At 39.3% G+C, this 24,098-nt stretch overlaps 1 protein-coding gene across 1 annotated transcript; it reads right to left on the bottom strand.

Annotated features, from left to right (window-relative positions):
• Positions 1–4,469: 4,469 nt before the first annotated feature.
• On the bottom strand, positions 4,470–24,098 carry LOC139450654 (tolloid-like protein 2). The gene is made up of 17 exons (XM_071232449.1): positions 24,023–24,098; positions 22,455–22,539; positions 20,642–20,784; positions 18,661–18,798; positions 18,071–18,152; positions 16,301–16,422; positions 15,304–15,447; positions 14,722–14,809; positions 12,846–12,967; positions 12,446–12,613; positions 11,539–11,638; positions 9,226–9,347; positions 8,774–8,926; positions 8,129–8,207; positions 6,755–6,876; positions 5,947–6,108; positions 4,470–4,837 (listed from the first exon to the last, which is right to left on the bottom strand). Exons 1-17 carry the CDS (start codon positions 24,084–24,086, stop codon positions 4,470–4,472), a joined length of 2,262 nt encoding a protein of 753 aa, XP_071088550.1. The 5' UTR covers positions 24,087–24,098.

Raw genomic sequence — 24,098 nt, forward strand, 5'->3', positions numbered from 1 at the left:
ATGTTAGAAAGTAATTTCTCCATTCTGTGAAACCGTAGAACGGTAGATGTCAGTACTTCCACAAGGAATCTAAAACACGAGTACTGACCAACGAAAGCTCGAGAAATAGAAATACAGGTAAACGCTATGCCTGGATTGACAAGGTCAAATGTCGCCTGTTTTCAACGCTGAAAAACGTCTACAAACGTCCAATGAAAAACAATATTGGTGTCGGGTTTGCAGTGACAAATGACCCAAACATATCAGGTCAGGAGATGGTATGAGAATATATTTATATCCTTCCAATAATATAAATGATACATCCTTGCTAATGTTGATAGCATTTAATGTTCGGTACAGAATTTACATTATAAAAAGTTCTGCTGATATGTAGGAAGAAGTCGATTCGTGCAAAGGAGTAAGCTTGTATGCCACCTTCTCCAGTTACTCCAGTAATACAAAACATGTATGTGCATCCTGTGAAACTTGACGTCGCTCCACCCGGGCCTGCTGAGTTAACTATCATTTGATATGAAGATGTACATGTATCGCTAAGAAATGACCTTTCAACAGGCTGTCACAGCAGCAACACGATACTTTAGCCATGACGCCGAATACTCCTCCAACTATGCCAACGAAGAATTTAAACAGAAATAACATAAACTTACTTTTAACTAAACAATTGGAAAATGCTTGATAAGTGAATGGTGGTTTCAATCATCAGGTAATAACTACTTACTTTATATGCACTTTATTTGTATAAATGGTGGGTGTTACCGGTAGGGCAGGGCATGATCACCCTTTTCGCAAACAGCTGGTGTCATCACTGATTTTCAGTGGTCCATTCATATCATTTTCACAGCTATTTTTCCCTCTACGCCAAATGGAATCTGTTTCGGCAGAAAACCCTGACTGGTTATACTTTTGCATTGACAATGTATATTATATAGTACTACATAAACGCCTGTTACAAATTGTTGTGACTAAAGGTGAAAAATACCTTTTCCAAAAGCATAAGAAATCTTGATATACGACATAGTATTGACGCATGACGGGGCAGTGTATACCTGTTTGTTTAACGCCGTTTTGAACATTATTTCAGTTATATGAGGTGTGTCAGCTTAATGTGAGAACATTCGTCAAGTAAATATAATCAGGTCATCTATGCGTCAGCTTAGCGATCCTGGCGACCCATAACTCAACCCCCCAACTTCATACCCTAACAACCCTTACCCATCTTAACATACATATGTGTTTATATGTGTTATGTTACAATGGTTAACTTCACGTTCTCTGGTACAAGAGATGATGCAACAGTGTGAAACTGGCCGTAAACTGGTCAGTTACAAATCATAAAAGAGATCATAAAAATGCTTTATAATTGATTGAAGGTGCATTCACCACATTCTAATTGACCTTTTAGGCTCTTGAAATCTGCATAATCTAGAAATGTGAAAGGGTTGATTACTCATCACTAAATGTATCAGCTGTATTTATACAAACGAGAATTAGATTTTCTGTCACACCAATTGAGGGCGTATGTTAATAAGTGTCACTAGGGATGTGGTACTAGTACGTCAGTGTTTACGTCATTTCAAGAAAACAGTCTTTTGGAAAACGCATGAACGTCCAATTGTGTCATTCATTCGCTTGATGATGCTTATCCCTGATATCGGCCGGTGGGCATTTGTCACTTGCTTGGTATTGTGCGATTTTCGTTTACTATTTCGACTTGTAACACAAACTAAATATTTCACTTGAGCATTGCGTATTTTATTATGTGTATATGCTATAGTGTTATAGTCACCATTGTTCATTATTGTTTTTCACTTAGGCAATTTTGTAAACGCCTAAATATTCAGTTATTTTCAAATTCACTGAAGAATCTGTCCATTTGTTTTTATTAACAAAAATGTAACATTTGATGCTTGCCTGTACCTGAAAATAAATGATAACGAAGTCCAACATTTTGATGTTTAATATAATATCAGCTGTATTTATACAAACGAGAATTAGATTTTCTGTCACACCAATTGAGGGCGTATGTTAATAAGTGTCACTAGGGATGTGGTACTAGTACGTCAGTGTTTACGTCATTTCAAGAAAACAGTCTTTTGGAAAACGCATGAACGTCCAATTGTGTCATTCATTCGCTTGATGATGCTTATCCCTGATATCGGCCGGTGGGCATTTGTCACTTGCTTGGTATTGTGCGATTTTCGTTTACTATTTCGACTTGTAACACAAACTAAATATTTCACTTGAGCATTGCGTATTTTATTATGTGTATATGCTATAGTGTTATAGTCACCATTGTTCATTATTGTTTTTCACTTAGGCAATTTTGTAAACGCCTAAATATTCAGTTATTTTCAAATTCACTGAAGAATCTGTCCATTTGTTTTTATTAACAAAAATGTAACATTTGATGCTTGCCTGTACCTGAAAATAAATGATAACGAAGTCCAACATTTTGATGTTTAATTTCACCACCTAGTGACTGAAAAAGAACACGAAATTCAAAGTATATTTGTATATTTGTTGGCCTCTAATCCTAGCATACGAGTCCATTGTGCTGTTTTAAGTCCCCTTGAATGTCTTCATAATTATTAGTTAATCTGTTAAACAAACTGACAAAGGGCTGAAATATATATTGCCTGAGTGAATCACATTTTACACATTGACTTTAACATATGCATGCCAACAAACGGAAAGGATTGTGAAAACCATGACTTAGTGTTCTCGTTATGGCATCAAAGAGCTTCCTAGGGAAAGCGTAGAGGCAAATGATTTTTTTCAATGCTGCAGCAAATGAATAAAAACAAAATGCAAATATCGTACTTACAACCAACGAACGTTACATGTATGATATAAGGCATTTACCTTGTTCGAGTAATGTATCCGTAGATATCCACAAAAAGGACCAATATCCCACACGTCTGCAGCTGAACCAAAATCGCGTTCGCTGTCACTTGTCTATGTAACACTCAAATAATCTAAAATATGTATAACGATTCTTGATAGTATAATTACTCGTGTTCGTTTCTCAGCTGATCGCGTAGGTGTGTTCAGGTGTTTCACATAGGTGTCATGTCTCATTGGTCAGTTACTCAACTGATCATTCCTTTTCTTGCTGTGCTGGCACGTGCATTTTACATAAACGGAAAACCAGTTAGTGTTCAGAATTGCGTATATATATTGCCTCAAATATATTTTGACACCACTTGCGGGCAGTGTAAGACAGCCGGGAAGAAGCTAGAGATTAGTGCACTTTTAAAGTCCAGTTTCCAACCTTGCCGAAACATTTTAGTCTATTTAATCACACTCGCGAAATTGGGGTTCGCATATTTCGAGCAAACATATTCTGCTACAACATGGAGGAATGTGAAATGTGTTACTCTGTACTGTCTGCTTGTTGGCTCGTGTCCCCAAATTACATCGTAACTGCGTGGATCGATGTTCACGATGTCACTCACTGGATTGTCTGGTCCAGATTCGATTACTTACAGACCGCCGCCATATTGCAAACCTGGTGCGTTTAAGTCAAAAACCTGTCAGACTCATACGCTTATAAACATTTTAAATCACTTTTAAACACTGAAACCTCCTGAAATATCGCTCTGTCACCTCATCTTAGAAGGATTTTGTCACGCTTCAGATGCAGCAGTTTTAACATGGCTGTAAATACAGGAAGACACCATTCTACACCAAATGAAGAAAGACTGTTCATACCGTCTCTGTAAGGGAGCATATTTTATTGCATTATTATAAGATGAACTGCATATTTTGCTTGTGTGTGGACTTTATAATCTCCTAAGAAATAACTTAATGGGTACACATATGAGCACCCCATCCGTACACTCCTTCTTAGACGTGATTTCATCACAAGATTATGAAATATTGCATGACATAAGTATATTCCTCCTGAATGTAAATCAAGTAAGAAATACTGTTCCCTAAAGTATTTTTGATATGATTACACATCTACTTCTGTGGGTATTATGTATAACTATATAGTGGAGATGGTTATATCTCCGCAATGCTGAAGTATTTTGGGACGAAGGCCTTATAATGAATAAGAAAATGTCTGTCTGTCCGTAATTCATGTTTCATCCATTCCTAATTGTGATGAGTATTACTAAGACCGTTCAGTTGTGAATTTTCAATTGCTATAAAGTGAACAATCTGGTGCGTTGTGTATACTCAGTTCGATCAGATGACAATATTATTTTAATGGCTGGTGATAACTAACGCCTTGATTTCTGAACAATGGTTAACATTGTTATTATTTACTATAGACGGGGTATGCCTGTTCCATTCATATACATTTGTTGATTGATTGCACACGTTTGACCGATTATTTACAGACTGTCCTCATATAGCTGGCATATTGCTAAGTGCGGCGTTAACTTATAACAAACCAATAAACCAACCTTTTCCATTTATTCCAGGAATACAAAACATGTACATCATGTGAAAACATAAGTCACTCAACTAGGCCCTGCTGGATTATCTATCCCTTGATATGCAGATGCATGGCTTGGGGATGACGTCACAAGAGGCTGTATATCTGTTGGTCCAACTGCCTGACAGTACAGTCTTAAGTCATCCTTCACATTCTCAGTGTAAGCTGGCGGAGGCTTAAGCTGAGTAGTAGCTGTAGTTGCCGTGTTGTGAATGGGGACGGAAAAGACGTTGGTCACGATGGCTCCATCTGATTTGCTCCGTTGCGACTGGTCGTTGGTACTCGACTTTTTCTTGATGCTAATCGCAAAGCAGCAAATTGTTGCTACAACCACAGCCACGAAGCCACCCAATATGCCACCAATTATGCCTCCACAGTTCGGTGCAAACGAAGCTGTACAATAACAACATAAACAAGAACGAAAGGTTTAAGGACAGAAAGGAATGTGGATATTAGCTTAGGTGTACTTTGACAGGACGCGGCACTGACTATTTTAACACCAACGACCTCTTAAGCCAATAGTAAGTGAGTTGGGTTTAACGCCACTTTTAACAGTGATATCACGACGTGTCAGCTTAATGTGGGGGGAAAGCCCGAAGTGATGCAGGTCTTAGACGGTTACCACTTCGGTGAAACCCACGAGCACGGGTAGATGGTGTTGACAAACCTAGAAACATAATCGGGCCAAGCCGGGATTCGAACCCACAATCATAAATGTCTGGCGTGCCCAAGAGACGTAACTCTGCAGAGCAGATCGCGGCGCCCTAAACGACTGGGCCACCCGTGCCCCCTTAAGCCAATATGTTCTTGTGTCAGGCTTATAGTGATGGCAATAGCATATCACGAGTTGGTGAATGTATGCATTTTGTTACATTTTAGCATGGTATTCATGTCATCTATGGATAGTTTAACCGTTACACCCGTGACACAATATCCATACACGACGCACCAGACAATTCTGTGGGTTTAGTTTAATGCCACTTTGAATGTTATTTCAATTATTCCAAGGTGATTCCGCTTGTTGCAACGATATCAACGAACATTGCTCTTGTGAACATGTTCAGGGTGAATTTGAAATTCGAACCTATGAACATCGGAAAGCAGGCCCTCCACCCCACTAGTTCACACCCATCCTCCATCCCACCCATCCTCCATCCCACCCAACCCCGCCCATGCATGTAATCGATCCCAGTTGCGTGGATCGATGCTCATGATATCAATCACTGGATTGCCTGGTCCAGACTGGATTATTTACAGACCGCCGTGATATAGCTGGAATATTGCTCAGTGTGGCGTTACACAACTAATCGAACCAAAAACTAATATATTAACACTTATGTTATGTTTACCACCATGTGCCCAAGAAACAATCAACACCATTCTCATGGAAATGGACATGACATTGAGGTTAAACGTGCAGTGTGGAATGATGCGTCTTATTCCTCCGGTCTAAACAATCTTCATGTATGTTAAAACTAATTAATATGACAAAACAAACTTACGGGCAGATTGTGGCTTGCCGGCAGTGAAAGCCAACTTGAAACCCTTATAGGAAGAAGAACCATCGGAGTGGAATCGTACCCTCATCGCCATCCCTGTACCCATCGTATTTGGTCCACCGAATCCACACCATCGACCGATCATTTGTTCATTTGATCCAAAGACTAATACAGGAACATAAAATGCAAGTGTACGTGCTTTTGTGAGACAGACCATGTATATTTAGAAAAGTATGTCATATATAAAAATTCAAGAGTTCCCAAAGGCCAAAGGACTCTTACTTAACACATATATTGGGAAATTATATTTAGTTCCCGATGACTATTTAACATGAAATGTCTGGTGTAGCCTTCGTCGAACATCAGTGAGGGATAATAATCCGGACAGGTTGCCTGTCAGATTGATGCATGGAATAAATAAATAGATGGACAGTATTGCTTGCCCGTGATGTGTTAAACCTGGAAAATGCCCGAACGATTTAGTTTGTGTGTCAGCTTGGTTCCATGCCTCTGGGGACAGTATACCATTAACGTCACAGCCTTCCAGCGTACTGCCAGAGGAAAACCCGAAGTGACACATGTCGCTGATGTTTACTTCTTTGGTGCAAGAGGCGCATCTCTGCCAACCGTACCACCTGGTTTAACTTGGATGGGTTTCATTGCAGTAACAGAACGACGCTTGTCTGTCAAATATAGTTACATGTACATTCGTCGATCTAAGAATAACTTGTTTAATCCTGATGCAACGGAACAAATAAGACACTGTCACTGTTACAATATTCTAGGAAAACCCAGACGGGTTGGCCATTACCATCAAAGAGTTTAACATAGTCGGAACACGCTGCGTCACCCTCAAGGTTGAAATATACCGCTTCAACATAGATCACATAACCTTCAACATTAGTGCTTATTGTCCATGCACAGTTCGCATTTCTGAAATTGAAACAATACATTATTATGCCTGTGATGTATACAAAGGTTTACACAAATGTAAGTGTGAAAATACAGAAGTTGGCTTGTCCATTTGTCCGTATAGATCCTGTCATTGTTAAACAGAGACCTCACCGTGCCCCACTTCAACACAAGAATTCCATCTCATAATGGAGTGCCATGATTCTCTCTGCACATGCAACTACTCAAAAGCAATGTTTTGTTTTGGGGTTGGAACTTTATAGATAACTGATGCAGTGATACCAGTTATTCGTTTCGTATACTGCATTATTTCATATGATCGATCTCAACTGCGTGGATCGATGTTCATGATGTCAATCACTGGATTGTCTGGTCCAGACTCGATTATTTTACAGACCGCCGTCATATAGCCGGAATATTGCTGAGTGCGGCGTTGAACATCAAACAAAAAAAACAAAAATAGTTCATACATGTTCTAATAATACCAAAATGCTGACAAGAACCATTTTAATATATTATAGTTGTATTGTCCTTTTGTCACGGTTGTCTCTGTTGATGCACTTATATTACAACCGCTGGTAGTGTAACATTTTGTTTATGATACTTTTAGATGATTAATATTTTGTTATATTACAGTTATGATGTTGCTTCAATCCTATTTCGTCTACCTGAGAGGAAAAAGCTCCATTCACCCATGGGGCATTTATCAGTACCCGTGGCGTCCATGGATATAGTTACATTGGTATATTCAAAGGTTTAAGACAAGTTATCAAATATGAAAGCAATCAATGTCATCTGAAGTTTACTAGGAAAACAGTATGATGAAATGCTGGACTTCCTCAGAGAAAACTTCTATCTGAAATTTGGTAATAGGATATTTAGTCAAGAAGTACATGTACGCATCAACTGGTCACACAGTGTCATCACTGATTTTCAGGCATCCATTCATACACATGACACCGCTATTTTGCCTTATGTTTTCGCGGAAAAATCAAGATTGGTTATTATCATCAGAACTAGAATTTACAGAAAGCTGTGAACCTGCCTCATCTGTTTTATATTTTGATCTATACATAGATTTCCATATTTAACTCATCAGTGACAAAAAAATTGTCCGATGTAAATCCCTATGTTGAATCAGAACATATATTCCCGGGTTCTTTTTTTCAGATGAACAATTGATAGTGTCGCTCACACCATGATTGCTATCAGCACTTATTTGTTTATGATAAGGTTTTGTAATTTTATTTTACAACTTGTAGGGTGTACTTACTGTGGATAGTACATCGGATAATTCGGTGATTCAATATATGTTGTTTCATAAAAGCCAATCACTTGGTTATCGCCACACCCTGAAACACATGATGTGTCACATTGAAGAGGAACACAACACAAGGTAGCAGATGGATGACATGCAATTGGACTGTATATTAGAGACAGAGTGCTGTTTCTGTCACTGCTTCAAGTTAACATTACCCGAACAGATCCGTGGTAGAATAGGTCTTCAGAAACCCATGCTTGCTGTAAAAGACGACTATGCTTGTCGTAAGCGGTGACTAACATGATCGGGTGGTCAGGTTCGCTGACTTTGTTGATGCATATCCGAATTGCGAGGATCGATGCTCATGATGTCAACAACTGGAATGTCTGGTCTAGACTCTTTTATTTACAGATCGCCGTCATGTAGCTGGAATATTGCTGAGTGCGGCGTTAACAACAAACAAACATGTCTGAAAGGAACAATTTCTTTTTAAAAAAACACACATTTTCGCCAAGGCACCCAGCATGTTTAGCTGACCAAAATTAACACTTGTGGCAAAATTATATATTTTCAATATTTTGATGTGAATTTCTTTTAATGCAATATATTAAATGTTCGTTATGAAACCAGAGAAATTCTACTGTCAAATGTGAATACCTGACGGAATCGCCATGTACTTCAAAGTAAACCCTCTTCTTCTGACATTGCCGTTGGTGTAGAAGGTGATGGTGAGGTGGTTGTTGGAGCTGACAATGTTCCCGGTGGTGGAACCACAGTATTTACCTAATTCAGCAGAGTTAGACGATGAACCTTGAATGAATATTATGCATGTTTATTATCACTCGTACATAGGTGGGCTCAGAATCATTATACTGATGCCAACGAATCTCGAGCCATTGTATGTGAAACCAAAAGCTTAGCGTGTTGAGGTGTCCACAGTATTGCTGATGACGCATTCATGTTGTGAGATTAGATGCATACTAGTATATATATGAACTGGAATCATTTTTAAATTATAGGGACCGTGTTTAACCACTGTCAATTAGAAATATTGAAACACCTTTCAAGGGGAAGAACAAGTATGTTTTAAATACATTCATTGCGCTTACCGTCACTGATGAGAAGATAGTCATTTTCACAGGATGTCGATTGTTCCACAGAAAGGGTCACAATTTCAACGGATATTTTATTTCCAACTAGTGCAGCTATTTCCCAGCTGCAGTTTACGTTGCTAAAGACAGGAAATTGCAGAATCAGTTAAAATTCATAAACATATCAGATCAAAACCATATGATATAACCATATAAAAAGAAATTCATGTACCTGCAATGAACATCTTGTATAAAACTAATCAGTTAGTGAGTGAGTATGGTTTTACGCCAATTTAGCAATATCCCAGCAATATCAGGGCTTCACACATTGTACCAGTACATGATCAGCATGGCGAGCTACCCCACTGACCAGCTCTGTAACAGCTTCAGAAGATAATAACTGGGAGTGAAACTATTGATCGAACTAATATACTTGTAGATGTAGATATTTCCAAAACGCGGTACATTGATGACAAGTTGAAACATCAATCTGGCATCGATACTACACTATCCATAATATCGTTATTCCCTCCTCTATCAATATTTGTTTTGGGATATTTTTCTATGTTTTACATTTTTATCAAATTATAATCAGAGTTGCATATTACTGCCTTGCAAGATACTGAACGTAGGGAATGCGTTAGGCTTTGTAGTCAGCGGGAGTGAGTGAGTTTGGTTGAACACTGTTTTGAACAGTATATCAGTTATATCCAGTCGTGTCAGTTTGGAATGTTTTGTTTGTAAAGGCCTGACGCCTGACATTAGCTGCTAACGCCTATCTTGGAACGAATGGACTGAAATATACGATAGTTGTGTGTGAAATATGTTTGTGTGTTTGTTGTCTAACGCCGCAATCTGCAAAATTCCAGCTATATGACGGGGGTCTGTAAATAATCGAATCTTGACCTGACAATCCAGTGATTGACATCATGAGCATCGATCAAGGCAATTGGGATCGATGGCATGCATCAACCAAGTCAGAGAGCCTGATCATGACCACCCGATCCCGTTAGTCGCCTCTTACGACATAGTCGCCTTCTACGGCAAGCATGAGTTGCTGCAGACCTATTCTACCCCGGTTCTTCACGGGGCCAGTTGGGAATGGGTGGACATCCAGAAACATGTTGGCCTTAGACATTTACCACTTTGGTACAACCCAGTAGCACGGGTATTGGTGTTAACAAACTGAGAAACATACATCGATTCTGGGTCACCTTGAATATAGCCTGGGAGTATTCCTTGTCTGAACGTTAAGCCATTCAGGGTATTATTCAATTATGTTTTCTCATATTATCTATTATTACAATAACCCAGACAATATTGCAGCCGTTTCGTAAACAAAATTGTACTTTGTGTTAAAAGAATGAAAGGCCGGTAATGATCGACATTCCAAATTTATTCAGATATGGGCCACCTAAAAAGATCCAATATGGCCGCCATCTCGTTTGAACATGACCCACAACCTTAATACATAATGAAAATTTACATTTTGGAATGTATTTACACTACATATGGATAAAGTAAATAACTATATTTTAGTAGACTATTTGTTTTGTATTAGGTAATCTAAAATACGAAAAAATGAAAGGAATATACATTTCTTACTTCTTCGGCATATCTTTAAGACATGAATCATTAATGGGGCACAACCCTTTCTCAGATTTACAATTTACATCTCAGAAACTCTTGGAATGACTTAGAAGATTGTGGTTTGTGTAGTCCACAAAGGCTCATTGGCACGTGCCACAACTCGGTTGGTGAGCGAAGGTATATTTCAGACTCCAGACTTCGTCCCCAACAGTGACCAGTATGAAATGCAGCTTTTTTTACATGTTTTTAAGTGAATATATCATTGTGTTCCTCATCAACTCTTGTATAGATAATGGTCCAATCATTCATTAAGACCACAAAATGCTGAATGAGTGGCATCATGTTCAACACATCCTGTTTCATTGGTACACCACCAATGAGATTGAAAGCCTCTGTTGCTTCATCATACACATTCGATGTTTCTCACACCGTTTTTTTTTGTTTTGTTTTGTTTTGTTTTTAAGAAAAATCTCTGGTCACAGCCAGTAAAGCTCGATGTGAACAGGCTTTCTCTGGTCCATTGAATCTGGCAAGAACATAACAGACAAATATCTGATTTTTTGACAGTTTCAAAAAGCTACCCAGAGGTGAGACCCATCTTTTCTGTCAGGCGATTCAAAGGCCAGGACAATGACATAAGTATCAACCGTTTGAATCAAAATACTATGTCTGCCAGCAATAGACATGTGCATCGTCATTATTTACTAAAAGATATCATCCTTTTTTTGTGTATTTGCTTACTTTTCATAGTTGCTGGGGTAGCCAGGAGACGACAAATGGCTCCACTTGGACGCGGAGGCGCTGAGCATTGGAGTCCCACATGTATATATATGTGGTGCCTCTACATTAACAATAAATAAACCGAAAATTTAGACACAGTAATCACATGAGAGCTTGTTTGAAACACGGTGTTTTAAACAATCAGTGATGCACAATTGTTGATAGAACTACAAATGTACAGTTATAAATAAGTCCAATGTTATAAAACAAGCCTTATTCGCAATTCATAACAATTTTTCAATGATCATAACAAATACTTACAACAAATGTTCAAAGGTCGAGATTAGCTAAATGCTCTTTTAGGCCAGCGAGATGTGCATAATTTAGAAATGTGTAAAAGGCATACGAAATTCGTAATGAAGCGAGTCTGAAGTGTTCATACTTCATGGATTTTGCTTCACATCTTCAAACGTAGGGGTAAAGCTAAACTGCTTAGCGAATGATGAATTTCGATACGTTTAGGAAGCGATTTTTCACAATATTTGAACAAGAGCAAGCCCAAAACTGCGAAGTGCCAGGAAGAAATAGGTTAAAAAGCATGAAAAATCGTGAAAATTAATGTTGGTTCATAGATTTGCTTATGTTTAGATTTTCCGTTGAATTAAGAACCTCTCATTTAACTCATTTTAGCTGTCAATCATCAAAGATCCAAGAATTTGCAAGTTTTTCTTTTTTTAAAAAAAAGGCACGATGTCAGTCACATGAACATGGCCGTCAATTTTCCTTACACGATCTCAAAATATAGACTGAATAAAATAACTTTGATTCAGGTTTCGTGAATGTCACAAAAACATATTTCGTGAATCCTCAAGATACGGTTAGAATGCAAACCGCATTATTAAACGCCCAGTCCCTAACACAATTATACCTGTGGTTGTTGTTAGGAATCTTTCAGCTTTATATTTCATAGAAAAGCCTCTTCTCCTGGTAGAGCCATCTGTGTGGAAGGTGATGGTCATGTGGTTGCTGGAGTTGATGACGTGCTCAGTGGTGTAACCGCAATATTTCCCTAATTCAGCGTCGTTAGACGATAAACCTTGAATAAATATATTTCATGCAAATCACTCCTGAAATGGTGAGCTCTGATTCCGAGTTTCATTATTCGAATAAAGTACCCGCTCAGGGGTTTTGGGTGTTGTTTTGGACGCATAAAAAAATAAATACAGTCAACTTGAAAGTAAATTTGAATTAGTGTCGACTGATGGTGAGGTGAGGTGAAGGTCAATTCTTAAATGAAGCAAGTTTGCAAAGATGTACATTATGCTTACCGTCACTGAAGAGAAGATAGTCACGTACACACGATGTCGATTGTTGCAAATAAAGACATACAAGTTCGACTTGTATTCTGTATCCAACAGGTGCAGAAATTGTCCACGCGCATTGCAGGTTGCTTCAAATAGAATTTGCTACATCAGTATGCACAGATCACAACCATATTCATACATACAATTGAATATACAAAACACTCACCTGATACAATTAATACGTACGACTTTCATGAACATATTTGCCTGTGAGTGGGAGAGTATGTTTTTTACGTTGCTTTCAGCAATATCCCGGTGGTTGCTATTCACTGTGTACAGTTGCTTATACAAAGCATTCCAGTTACACTAACTCACAGGTATACCCTTACAACCCTCGTAAGCATGGAGTGAATGCATGCCATTGCTCGACACAAACTTCCCAGAAATAGCCATAACGTTGGTTGGTTGGTTTGTTGTTTAACGCCGCACTCAGCAACATTCCAGCTATATGACGGCGGTCTGTAAATAATATAGTCCGGACCAGATAATCCAGTGATTGATATCATGAACATCGATCAACGCAAATGGGATGGAAGACATGCATCAACCAAGTCAGCGCGCCTGACCACGCGATCCCGTTAGTCGCCTCTTACGGCAAGCATGGGTTGCTGAAGACCTATTCTACTCCGGATCTTCACGGGTCGTTAACCATAACGAAAACTCTCTGTGTTTAGAACACTTTATCTATCTGTGTTTGTCATGTGCATGCAACATTCAATGATGCATGCATGTTTTCAAACAGTCACATCATTCAAATACTTATTTTATCTTAGTATATAAACTTGCAGGTGAAGTGCTCCTCATATATGCACGTGGCAGCTGTGTAGTGCTACTATTTGCCATGTACTTAGTGCTCCTTGCTTGCTTGTGCACTGCCCTTGTAGTGTGCAGTGTTTCATACCCGTTGCCCGAGTAGTGCGACCGATTTGTAACGTATATTACTGTTAGTCATGTGCTTAGTGCTACTTATCATGTGTGTAGTATTAATGCTTGTCACGTGTGTATTACGACTTGCCATGTGTCAAGGCCTAATGCCTTTCAGGAATCTAGTATGTGTATAATGCTAACGCTTGTCACGTGTATATAACTACTCACGTGTGCAGTGTTTCTTACCAGTCACTTGAGTAAGGACACTAATTTGTAACATATATTAGTCATGTGTGCAGTGTTAATGCTTGTCACGTGTGTAGTGCTAGTGCTTGTCAAGTGTGTCGTGCTACTTGTCACGTGTAATGCTAATGCCAATATGTAGTAGACCGCCCCCGTGATCTAGTGTTAGAACGTCCGCCAAAAGACGTTAAAAGATGGTACTTGTTGTTACCCTGTCTGGCGCTCGACATTAAGGGGCTAAAACAAGGACCGGTCGGCTCGGAGTCAGTATACTGTTTCTGAGTGGGGTATTCATGTTAAATTGCGGTATGGTATCTCAGAGTGCTAGCACTATAAATCGGCATCTGTCCGGACTAGTACAAGCAGCCACACACGCACGTGCATGCACGTCGCAACATAAGTGCAATAATCTTGGACGCGACGTTAAACTCCATTTCACCTCACCTCACCTAATATGTAGTACTAGTCAATTTTGAAGTGCGATGTGTCGCGTGTTAAGGTCTATTTACTTATTATGAGTAGTGGTAATAATCATCCCGTGTGCAGTTCTACAGGTACTTGTCATGTGATGGTGATATTAACATGTGACGTGTTACTTACATGTACTTGACAGGTGTATAGATCTACGTACTTGTCTGGTGAAGTGCAAATGCTGTCACGTATGTGGTGCTACGTGTCATGTGTAGTGCTAGTGATAGCGGTTACTTGATAGGAGTTCAATTCTACTTACAAGTTTAAGAATCTAGGATAGCCGGGGGTGTTCAAATACTTCTCTGTATTCAGTGATGCGCGAAGATCTGTTGATCCACAAGTGAATTCTACAACAACATTAGACAAGTGTGAAATGTCCATATCAATACAAAATGCAGTTAACCAAAGCGGTAGATTGCCGATTTGCGTCAACACCTAACCCATCAAACAAGTAAAGTGATAAGTACAATATATAGTACCACTCAGGCGAAAAAATTCAAATAATGTTGGTGGAGTCTAAGCCTGTAAACACAGATGAGGTCGTGCATGATATTCTGAAGGATGTCCTAACTGATGCTTCACAAGCTGACGTAGAAGCATGCCTCATGTTAAGGAGGGCGTCGCCAAAATAGGACGAGATAACGTTTCGTAATGTTGTAAATTACTCGCGTGTGCGTACTGGGATAAAACAGTCAAACGTGTCTCACAGAATGGGTCCATGTGAGTCAAGGAAATTATATTTTTTCAAACGAAGACAAAAGCTAGCATGTGCTTATGATTAAAACCGAATACCAAACTGCTGGGCTTCGTAACACGTTTGAACACTTGCAGTGAATATTACCATTTGTGTACTGCAAACGAAAGCCTCGTCCTGTGACAGAACTGTCTGAGTGAAATATGATTGTCATTTTGTTATCGGTGCTGATGATCGGAGAAGGTGTAGCTTCGCAGATCTTTGCCAGTTGTGAAGCATAGGTTGAAGTGCCTTAAAATAGAATGTAAATGTATTATGTCAGTGATTAATTATTGAAAGTAATTGCAATGGAACATTGGCATGGCACCGTCAGTTAAATGATTATCACCACAAGAAGTAATTCCTGAATGTGCCATACACTATGCCAGCATTATCTTGACTTACCATCTTATCTTAATAAAACTGTCGTAACCTTTTCGGATAACTGGCAAGCATATATATTATTTAGAAAATGATAATGAATTATGGATTTAACAAGTTTTTAGAAAACCGTTTTTAATGCATGAATTACTTTATAAATAAATCGGAATTATGATAAGGGATCGTTGTGTTTAACAGTAAATGTCACTGAAATGTTTTAATGTCCCATGTCTTTTGTCGCACGTGTAAATATGATACCGAGAGGATGCCTGGTTTAAAGCGGTCCAGAGCAAACAGTGCCGACCGCAGGAGGCAACTAGCAACAGGTTCAATTACCTGTTTGACTGTATCCCGATAGCGTGAGACATTGCTCATATCAATCACTGGATTGTCTGACAAGATTATTAGGTCGACGCCATACAGCTTGAGAAATACACACACACACACACACACACACACACACACACACACACTATGACTGACAAGAAGCAATTGTCCTATTTCCAGTACTATGTAAGTATTTGGTTTCTAGCATTATAGACTGCTAAACCTATATCAGAGAAGCAGTTGCAATATTTGAACTTGTGGATAAACTCATGTTGTTACAAGTCCAAAATATGCATGTGATGAACACAGAAAATGATGATTCAGTCAAAATAACAACTTCATAGGAGTTAAGCATTCTTGTTTTAACTTAACGTGCATCTCAATAAAATTTACCTACCGTCTTTGAAGAGTAGAAAATCATTCAAGCATGATGGCACTGTTTCCATGTCAAAAAACAGAACTTCAACAATGATGTTAGTTTCATACGGCGCACTGATAGTCCACTGGCAATCTAAGCCACTGTAATATACAAAAAACAGGATGAGAAACAGAGACCATGCACCTATCCATATAGTTAGTTATAAGCCTCTGGTAAGAAAGCTCTTTCATGTCATTATTGGCATCAATGTTATGGCAAGTCTTTATGCTCGTGAAGATCAGGGTAAGAATTAATCTTCAACAATCCAAGCTGGTCGTAAGAGACGACTGATCGGATCGGTTGGTCAGCCCCAGTGATATGGTTGATGCATGTCATCGTAACCCAATTGCGTAAATCGATGCTAATGATGTCAACCAGTTTGTCTGAACCAGACACGATTATTTACAGACCGCCGTTATATAGCCGGAGCATAACAACAAACAAACATGTCTTTGTTATATAGCCGGAGCATAACAACAAACAAACATGTCTTTGTAATATAGCCGGAGCATAACAACAAACAAACATGTCTTTGTAATATAGCCGGAGCATAACAACAAACAAACATGTCTTTGTTATATAGCCGGAGCATAACAACAAACAAACATGTCTTTGTTATATAGCCGGAGCATAACAACAAACAAACATGTCTTTGTAATATAGCCGGAGCATAACAACAAACAAACATGTCTTTGTAATATAGCCGGAGCATAACAACAAACAAACATGTCTTTGTAATATAGCCGGAGCATAACAACAAACAAACATGTCTTTGTAATATAGCCGGAGCATAACAACAAACAAACATGTCTTTGTAATATAGCCGGAGCATAACAACAAACAAACATGTCTTTGTAATATAGCCGGAGCATAACAACAAACAAACTTGTCTTTGTCTCAATAAGTATTTATGATGCTTTGTAAAATAACATATTTATATCTAAAAAACATGATAATAACATTACGACGTGGGATTCAAAGAATGAGCATTGTTACTGTCAGATACAGTGTACAGATACAATGTACAGATACAGCGTACATACACAGTGTACAGATGCAATGTACAGATACAGTGTACAGATACAGTGTACAGATGCAGTGTACAGATACAGTGTACAGATACAGTGTACAGATGCAATGTACAGATACAGTGTACAGATACAGTGTACAGATACAGTGTACAGATGCAATGTACAGATACAATGTACAGATACAGTGTACAGATACAGTGTACAGATGCAATGTACAGATACAATGTACAGATACAGTGTACAGATACAGTGTACAGATGCAATGTACAGATACAGTGTACAGATACAGTGTACAGATGCAATGTACAGATACAGTGTACAGATACAGTGTACAGATACAGTGTACAGATGCAATGTACAGATACAGTGTACAGATACAGTGTAAAGATACAGTGCACAGATACAGTGTACAGATACAGTGTACAGATACAGTGTACAGATGCAATGTACAGATACAGTGTACATATTATTGCAGCATGACACACAAGTTTGACATAATGAATTCTTTTGACGGCAATAACAGGTTCAATATATTATATAAATCATTGAGGTCCACACACAACTATTCATCATGCAACTGGCCTACGTATTTGTGAAGGTACATCTCCTTTGTTGTGAGGCAAAGATAGCCGAGAGAATATTGATTCGAAAGAGTGTATAATTATATGTAATATGTTATTGCGGTCGAATGTATTCCTAATAACTTTGTGCTATTTACCTTTGGTAGTTGTTTGGATAACCAGGAGAGACAATCTGTATTGGACTCCACCCTGCTGTCATCGTGACATTGCAGGTTGTTGCTGACATTGGATAAAAGATATGTTAAATATACATCAATTCTATTTGGTTCTCAAACATGACATGAATACATATATAACCACTATAGTGTGGTGGATAACATGCATATAATAATAATTCAAAAAAGCACTTTGTATTGGTATATAACACAGTTTGTGATCATATTAGGGATGTTTCATTTTATCATCCGGACTCCGTTAATGTGAAAAACAACACACATTCAGGACGAATGCTGTTTGGGATGCTTGCATGTATACACAGTGACAATATTGTGCAACCGTGACAAGTAAATCGGGAAACTAGGTAATCTGGTCGATTTTAAAGGGACCACTACCATTCGAATTCACTGTTTATCGGAATTGTATTTATGAACGCACATGTGCCAATTTTGTTTGTACGTAAGTAACGTCCGTTAAGTGAATGCATAGCAAATGACAAAATTATCAAGATTTTCATCAGATAGAAATGACAGCGACTAAGGTGCAGTCAGAATGCTGAATTCATACAAACCAGGTACAGCTTTGTACTGCATTTTGAATCCTTTGTAGCTGTTTCTGTCATCGGTTTGCAGATGCACACGCAGTGAGTTCCCGCCGCTGGATAATACAGGTTGTTGGTTACCACAGAAGGTGCCGAGTAGGTTAGAGCCTAGAAGTTAACAATATATAAATAGTGGCATAGATCCGAAAATATAGTAACTGTGCTTCATTTAAAGAACAACAAAGATGAATGTAGATAGATAGATAATGCATCTTCAAATACATATTCATGAAGACATCTGCTCGACGTGAAAATTGTGATACACAGATTGCAAGTACACGATGCATAATTTGGATGTTTGAGTGTTTTTGGGGAGCATGGTACTTACACACGTGTTGTTATGTGACCAGCGCACAGGGAATGTTTAGCCATAAGGTGCTCATAAAAAAACGCTCTTGTTTAACCGTATATAGCGCTTACGCAATGCAACGGCTTGCTGCAAACAGGAATGGCGAAAAAACGACGCTAACAGACATTTTAATGTTCATCGAAACATACTATCGTCTCTTTGGAGGCGTTATCTTCAGCACTATCTATCTATCTAATTATCTATCTATCTATCTATCTATCTATCTATCTATGAAAACACTCATCACTTGTCACGGGCCGGTCGTCCACGTGTGACGTCACGTTAACAGGCAACCATATTCGGTTTGTGCATCTACTGAATTGATGCCAAAGTGCAACATTAACAGTTCGGATACTTCCTGGATTGAGACCAAACATGGCGGAACCGTTGAGGGAGCACAACATGTACATGCGGCCCCGACGTCCAGCAATACGCCCAATTTTCACGACACCATCAGACACGCCTAGCTTGCTGTTCAGAAGACAAGACTGGGACAGTATACTGTTCACAGATTGGTCAAGGTCTCATCATGGACAGCTCTGATGGTCGTGACAGGGTCTACAGGCGTCCTTTAGAACGCTTGCGTCATCGGTTTGGGGGTGGAAGTGTGATGGTGTGGGGCGTCTGCGCAACTCATGGGAGAAGAGATCTCATCATTATTAATGGCGATTTGAACGGCATAGACTACCAGGACCACATCGTTCGAGATCATGTTCAGTCTACCTTTTGAGCAAAAGCAGGGACATAACGTCTCGTTGCAACAGGTAAACGCTCGCGCTGAATACTAGACCAGAATAACATGTAGAACATGGAGTAACTAGAGCAACTAAAACATAATGCAAACGCAACATCATGCTGCTACTATTTCTGACTGCACACAGACTTATATGAGGATTCAAGTAGACTTTCATGGCCAACCTTAAACTTGCAATACGGCCGCAGCTGCCGTGCTACACAATGGGCTATCATCGTGAGTACTTTGCAGAGACATTGACGTGATACACAAACATCCAGCTTCATTATAATGCTGTGGTTTCAGAGAAGATGTTAACACATACAATACGTGGTCCTATGCACAGCGCACAGGTCACAAATCAGTTGAAGTTAAGCAAAGTCGGTCACGGAGAGTCCTTTGATGGGTGTGGCTCCTGAGAGTTCACTTTCAAGTGCTTCGATCCTGCCCCACACTGAAGCACATGTAGCACATGTGGCGTCTCCCTGGGCAAGTGGCATTATTCGAAATGCGCCTCTGTTCAACAGGTAGTGAGTAGGTATCCGGTAGGTTGTTAAACTTCTAGAGCCTACCAGGCGGCTTGAGTTGTATACTGCCCAGGGAGCTGGGAATGATTATTGAGTGCAAACTGATCAAGTGACCGGGGTAATAATAACGCTTTTAACATGCCTCTGTGTAATGCAAAGTATGCTCAAATTGTGTGGCCCATTATTAATATTATTATACTGTGATACGCTGTTTCAGACATCTATGAGACATCCATCTAGTGGCCATAATGCATAGTTTTTCTCACACTGAACTCATTGTGAATTCCCGATTAAAGAATAGTTAGCATTAAGATCATGACTATTAGATACATCTCTACTTACTGTTTTGACCGTTATATACAGTGACATAGTCCTTGTCACAAAGTCCTCCTGACGGGGGTTTCTCAAGTACCGAGTCTGTGGTGTTCAATAGAATGGTTTCATTTTCTTTTTCTGTTGTAATAGTCCAGGTACACGACTGTCTCCTGAAAACATACCAACTTGTTGGAAGATGTTGGGTTTTGCAAGAAATACAAATTACAGACATCAATCCATGTGATGTCTGTACGAGCGATGGGATAACCTAATTGTTGGAGCGTTCCTTCGTCAAGCCGAAGGCCAAGGTTCAATATGGACACAATGCGTGAATCCAGTTTCTGGTGTCACTCACTGTGATCATGATCTGATGTTCCTTGGATATTGCAGGCCCGTAAAGATCCGGGGTAGAATAGGTCTTCAGCAAGCCATGCTTGTCGTAAGAGGCGACTAACGGGATCGGGTGGTCAGGATCGCTGACTTGGTTGATGCATGCTATCGATCCCAACTGCATGGATCGATGCTCATGATGTCAATCACTGGATTTTCTGGTCCGGACTCGATTATTTACATAACGCCGTCATATAGCTGGAATATTGCCGAGTTCGGCGTTAAACAACAAACAAACAAACCTTAATATTGCGACCTAGAACCAAACTTACTCACTCACAAATATGTATAAATATTTGGCAACAAACGTAATAAACTTCATTGGTTATAGTCAGCGTTGTTGTTGTCTGAATAGCAGAGAACTGCGTTCAATAAAGACAATCCTCATCCGAAACGACATAATCGTTTAGAGGTGGTGGTTAGGCAGATAGTTGCAGTGGATATTTGGACAAAGTTTCAGACAGACATCTAAAAGGCAACACCCCTGAAGTACATTACTGTGCGACAGTCTAAGAGTGTATTCAGTTCATGGGATACAATCAGAAGGACCACCTCTGCCGACACACTTTTGTGATTTGAATTGCCCTTCTCAGTCGTGAATCATCTGCTTATCATTATCAATGTGGAAGATATTCGATCTAATGAACTTCCTTTAACTTGTTTCCTTGTTTATTTAAGAAGTAACCGACGAGTGGGAATTGTTTATCGTACAATGAAATACTGCAGGGAGAATAAACTATGAGGGGCGCACCCCCGATCGGTTTATTCTCCCTGCAGTGCTTTGTTGTACGTTAAACAACGACCACTCGTCAGTTCTTTCTTAAATGTGATATTAACATTATGTACAGCCTCTGTAATGATAATGATGAAAAGAACAAGCTCTAAACATATTTACCTGTATTTTAATAATGATGACTCCCTCAATAGAATCCGACCTCGGCAATGTCGGACAAGTCTATTTTATGCACAGGTGGGTATTTCCCGCATATTGTCACAATCACAATATTGTCGATAACCTGTACCTTTTCTCCCAATGACGATTGTCTTATCTCTCCCACTTTTAGATGCGATCGTTCGGCCATCGCGTTTATCTGCGTTGACCAGCTACATCAATGAGGAGCAACTCACTAGACACTACCCTCTCAAAAATAACGTAGTCCAATATACGACTTTATCCAGTTGCGAGCGCGTGTTCGAATCTCCAGAAATAACATCATGATAGAACAATGTTTTATCGTGAAATAAACCACGCTTGCTTCTTTAGTATATTGTTCTTTGCGACTTTTCGAGATGCTATCTTACATATGTTCACGTTGAGTATTGAGTTACGTTCATATTCGACGTCAAACTGAGGAATAAATTTAGGATATTACATTGCAGATTCGTGTTAAACCTTCAACTCCGTAATTTAACATATTTATATATCCAATATATTATCACAGCTACTCACGGGAAGTAGGAGCTTGGGTACCCAGGCGAGGTAAAGGTCTTGTCAGCAGAAGTTGCCACGAGCGGTACGCCGCAACTTGCTTCCCCTGAGTGTGGTAAGGATATAATTGGTATGTCTATGAATGCAAGTTTATATTTTCTACTGATTTTGACAAATTCAAACATGAAATATTAGAATCCTGCATGTTGAATGATCCCGCAAGCGATATCGAATTAAACGATAAACATTCTGTGTTTTCAGTGCAGAGGTAGGTTACATGCGCGTTCGGTTTCAAATTCAATTTACCACGGTTAAATCGAACCTAGCTCTTCAATGAAAACGCATGTAACAATACCAAAAGAATACGAAAGGACGGGTGCAGCGTAAGTATTTGTGGCTTTGATTTTATTGCGAGCTTTCAGTTCTGAACTCCAGATTTTCTAAAGTCTACATTTGTATTCTGCCCTAGCAAAGAGGGTTTGGGTGATCCTAGCACAGTCAGGCTGGTTCGGCTCATCATCAGCTGAGGGCCCTTGCCCCCTCCATATGCAGCCCAGACAAACCCAGCCAGAACTTTTCTGAAACTATGAAGACTCCCCAACACTGCAGCCTTCTGCCTTACCCAGCTTGTTAGAAGGGCTGTATTCCTGACAGCAAACCCGGGTACTCACCCAATGTCAGTCAAACCTAAGGAATGAGAACAATGGGGAGTCGGACAACTGAGTACTTGGGATGGACTTCTGTGTCAAAACCACAAGCATGGCGACACGGTTATGAAACGATTGAGCCACGCCATCATATACAATGTAGCTACTGTGTTTGTGCAGGCTCGGCATCCACTTTTCAAATTCATTGCATAGTCTACATTTCATATTTAAATCACACATTGGCGGTTTCGAGTGAGAAGTGACTGGTCCTGAGCAGCAAAAATGTAGCCTTCTGTTTCACTTATCAGGCCAGTCTGAAGGAATCTGCAGGGTTGATTTTCGTCTCAACACATTGCACATAAACTTGATGCAGTAGTTGTTGAGATAACCTCTCCTTGAACAAGTGATTTGATATGACACATTATTAATATTATGATTATAATTCACCTGATAATAATTCTATATGATAAAAATGGCTTGTATCTGTCAGTATGTGGTTCAAATGGTTCAAATTGTATATTGCAGCAGACGTTGAATGTCTCTTTCCGACAGTTGTCTAAATACTCAGTTTGCGCTTATCTTGACTGAACTCAACATGTCCCGCTGACAGTGTAGATATTAGGCAGTAACAGGTTTAGCCACCTTGTGTAAACAAGCAGCTGGTCGTGTCTTCGATAAGCAGATTACTCTTTACTGAACAGAAGATCATTATTTGTATCACACGCGAATATTTCAAGATGTATATATATATTTCCAGTCCGTCTTATCATCATTACAAATGCTACCTGTATCGATCTTCCGTGTAAACGGACACCATTGGATAATGTATACAGTAATATGGCTGTAATGTGTAATGTGCTCTTTGACTCTCTTAAAGTTGTTTATGTTATTTTAATACCTGTACAACATTTACAGTTGTAAAGCCGATTATATAACACCCACCTGCACCAGAGGCGAGAGGTCCACCCAACAAGACACATACTGTAACGAAACAATGTATGTTCATGACGGCCTCCTG

Source organism: Haliotis cracherodii, unplaced genomic scaffold (assembly GCF_022045235.1).
Source record: "Haliotis cracherodii isolate W230 unplaced genomic scaffold, xgHalCrac1.p SCAF_8, whole genome shotgun sequence".
Classification (NCBI taxonomy): domain Eukaryota; kingdom Metazoa; phylum Mollusca; class Gastropoda; order Lepetellida; family Haliotidae; genus Haliotis; species Haliotis cracherodii.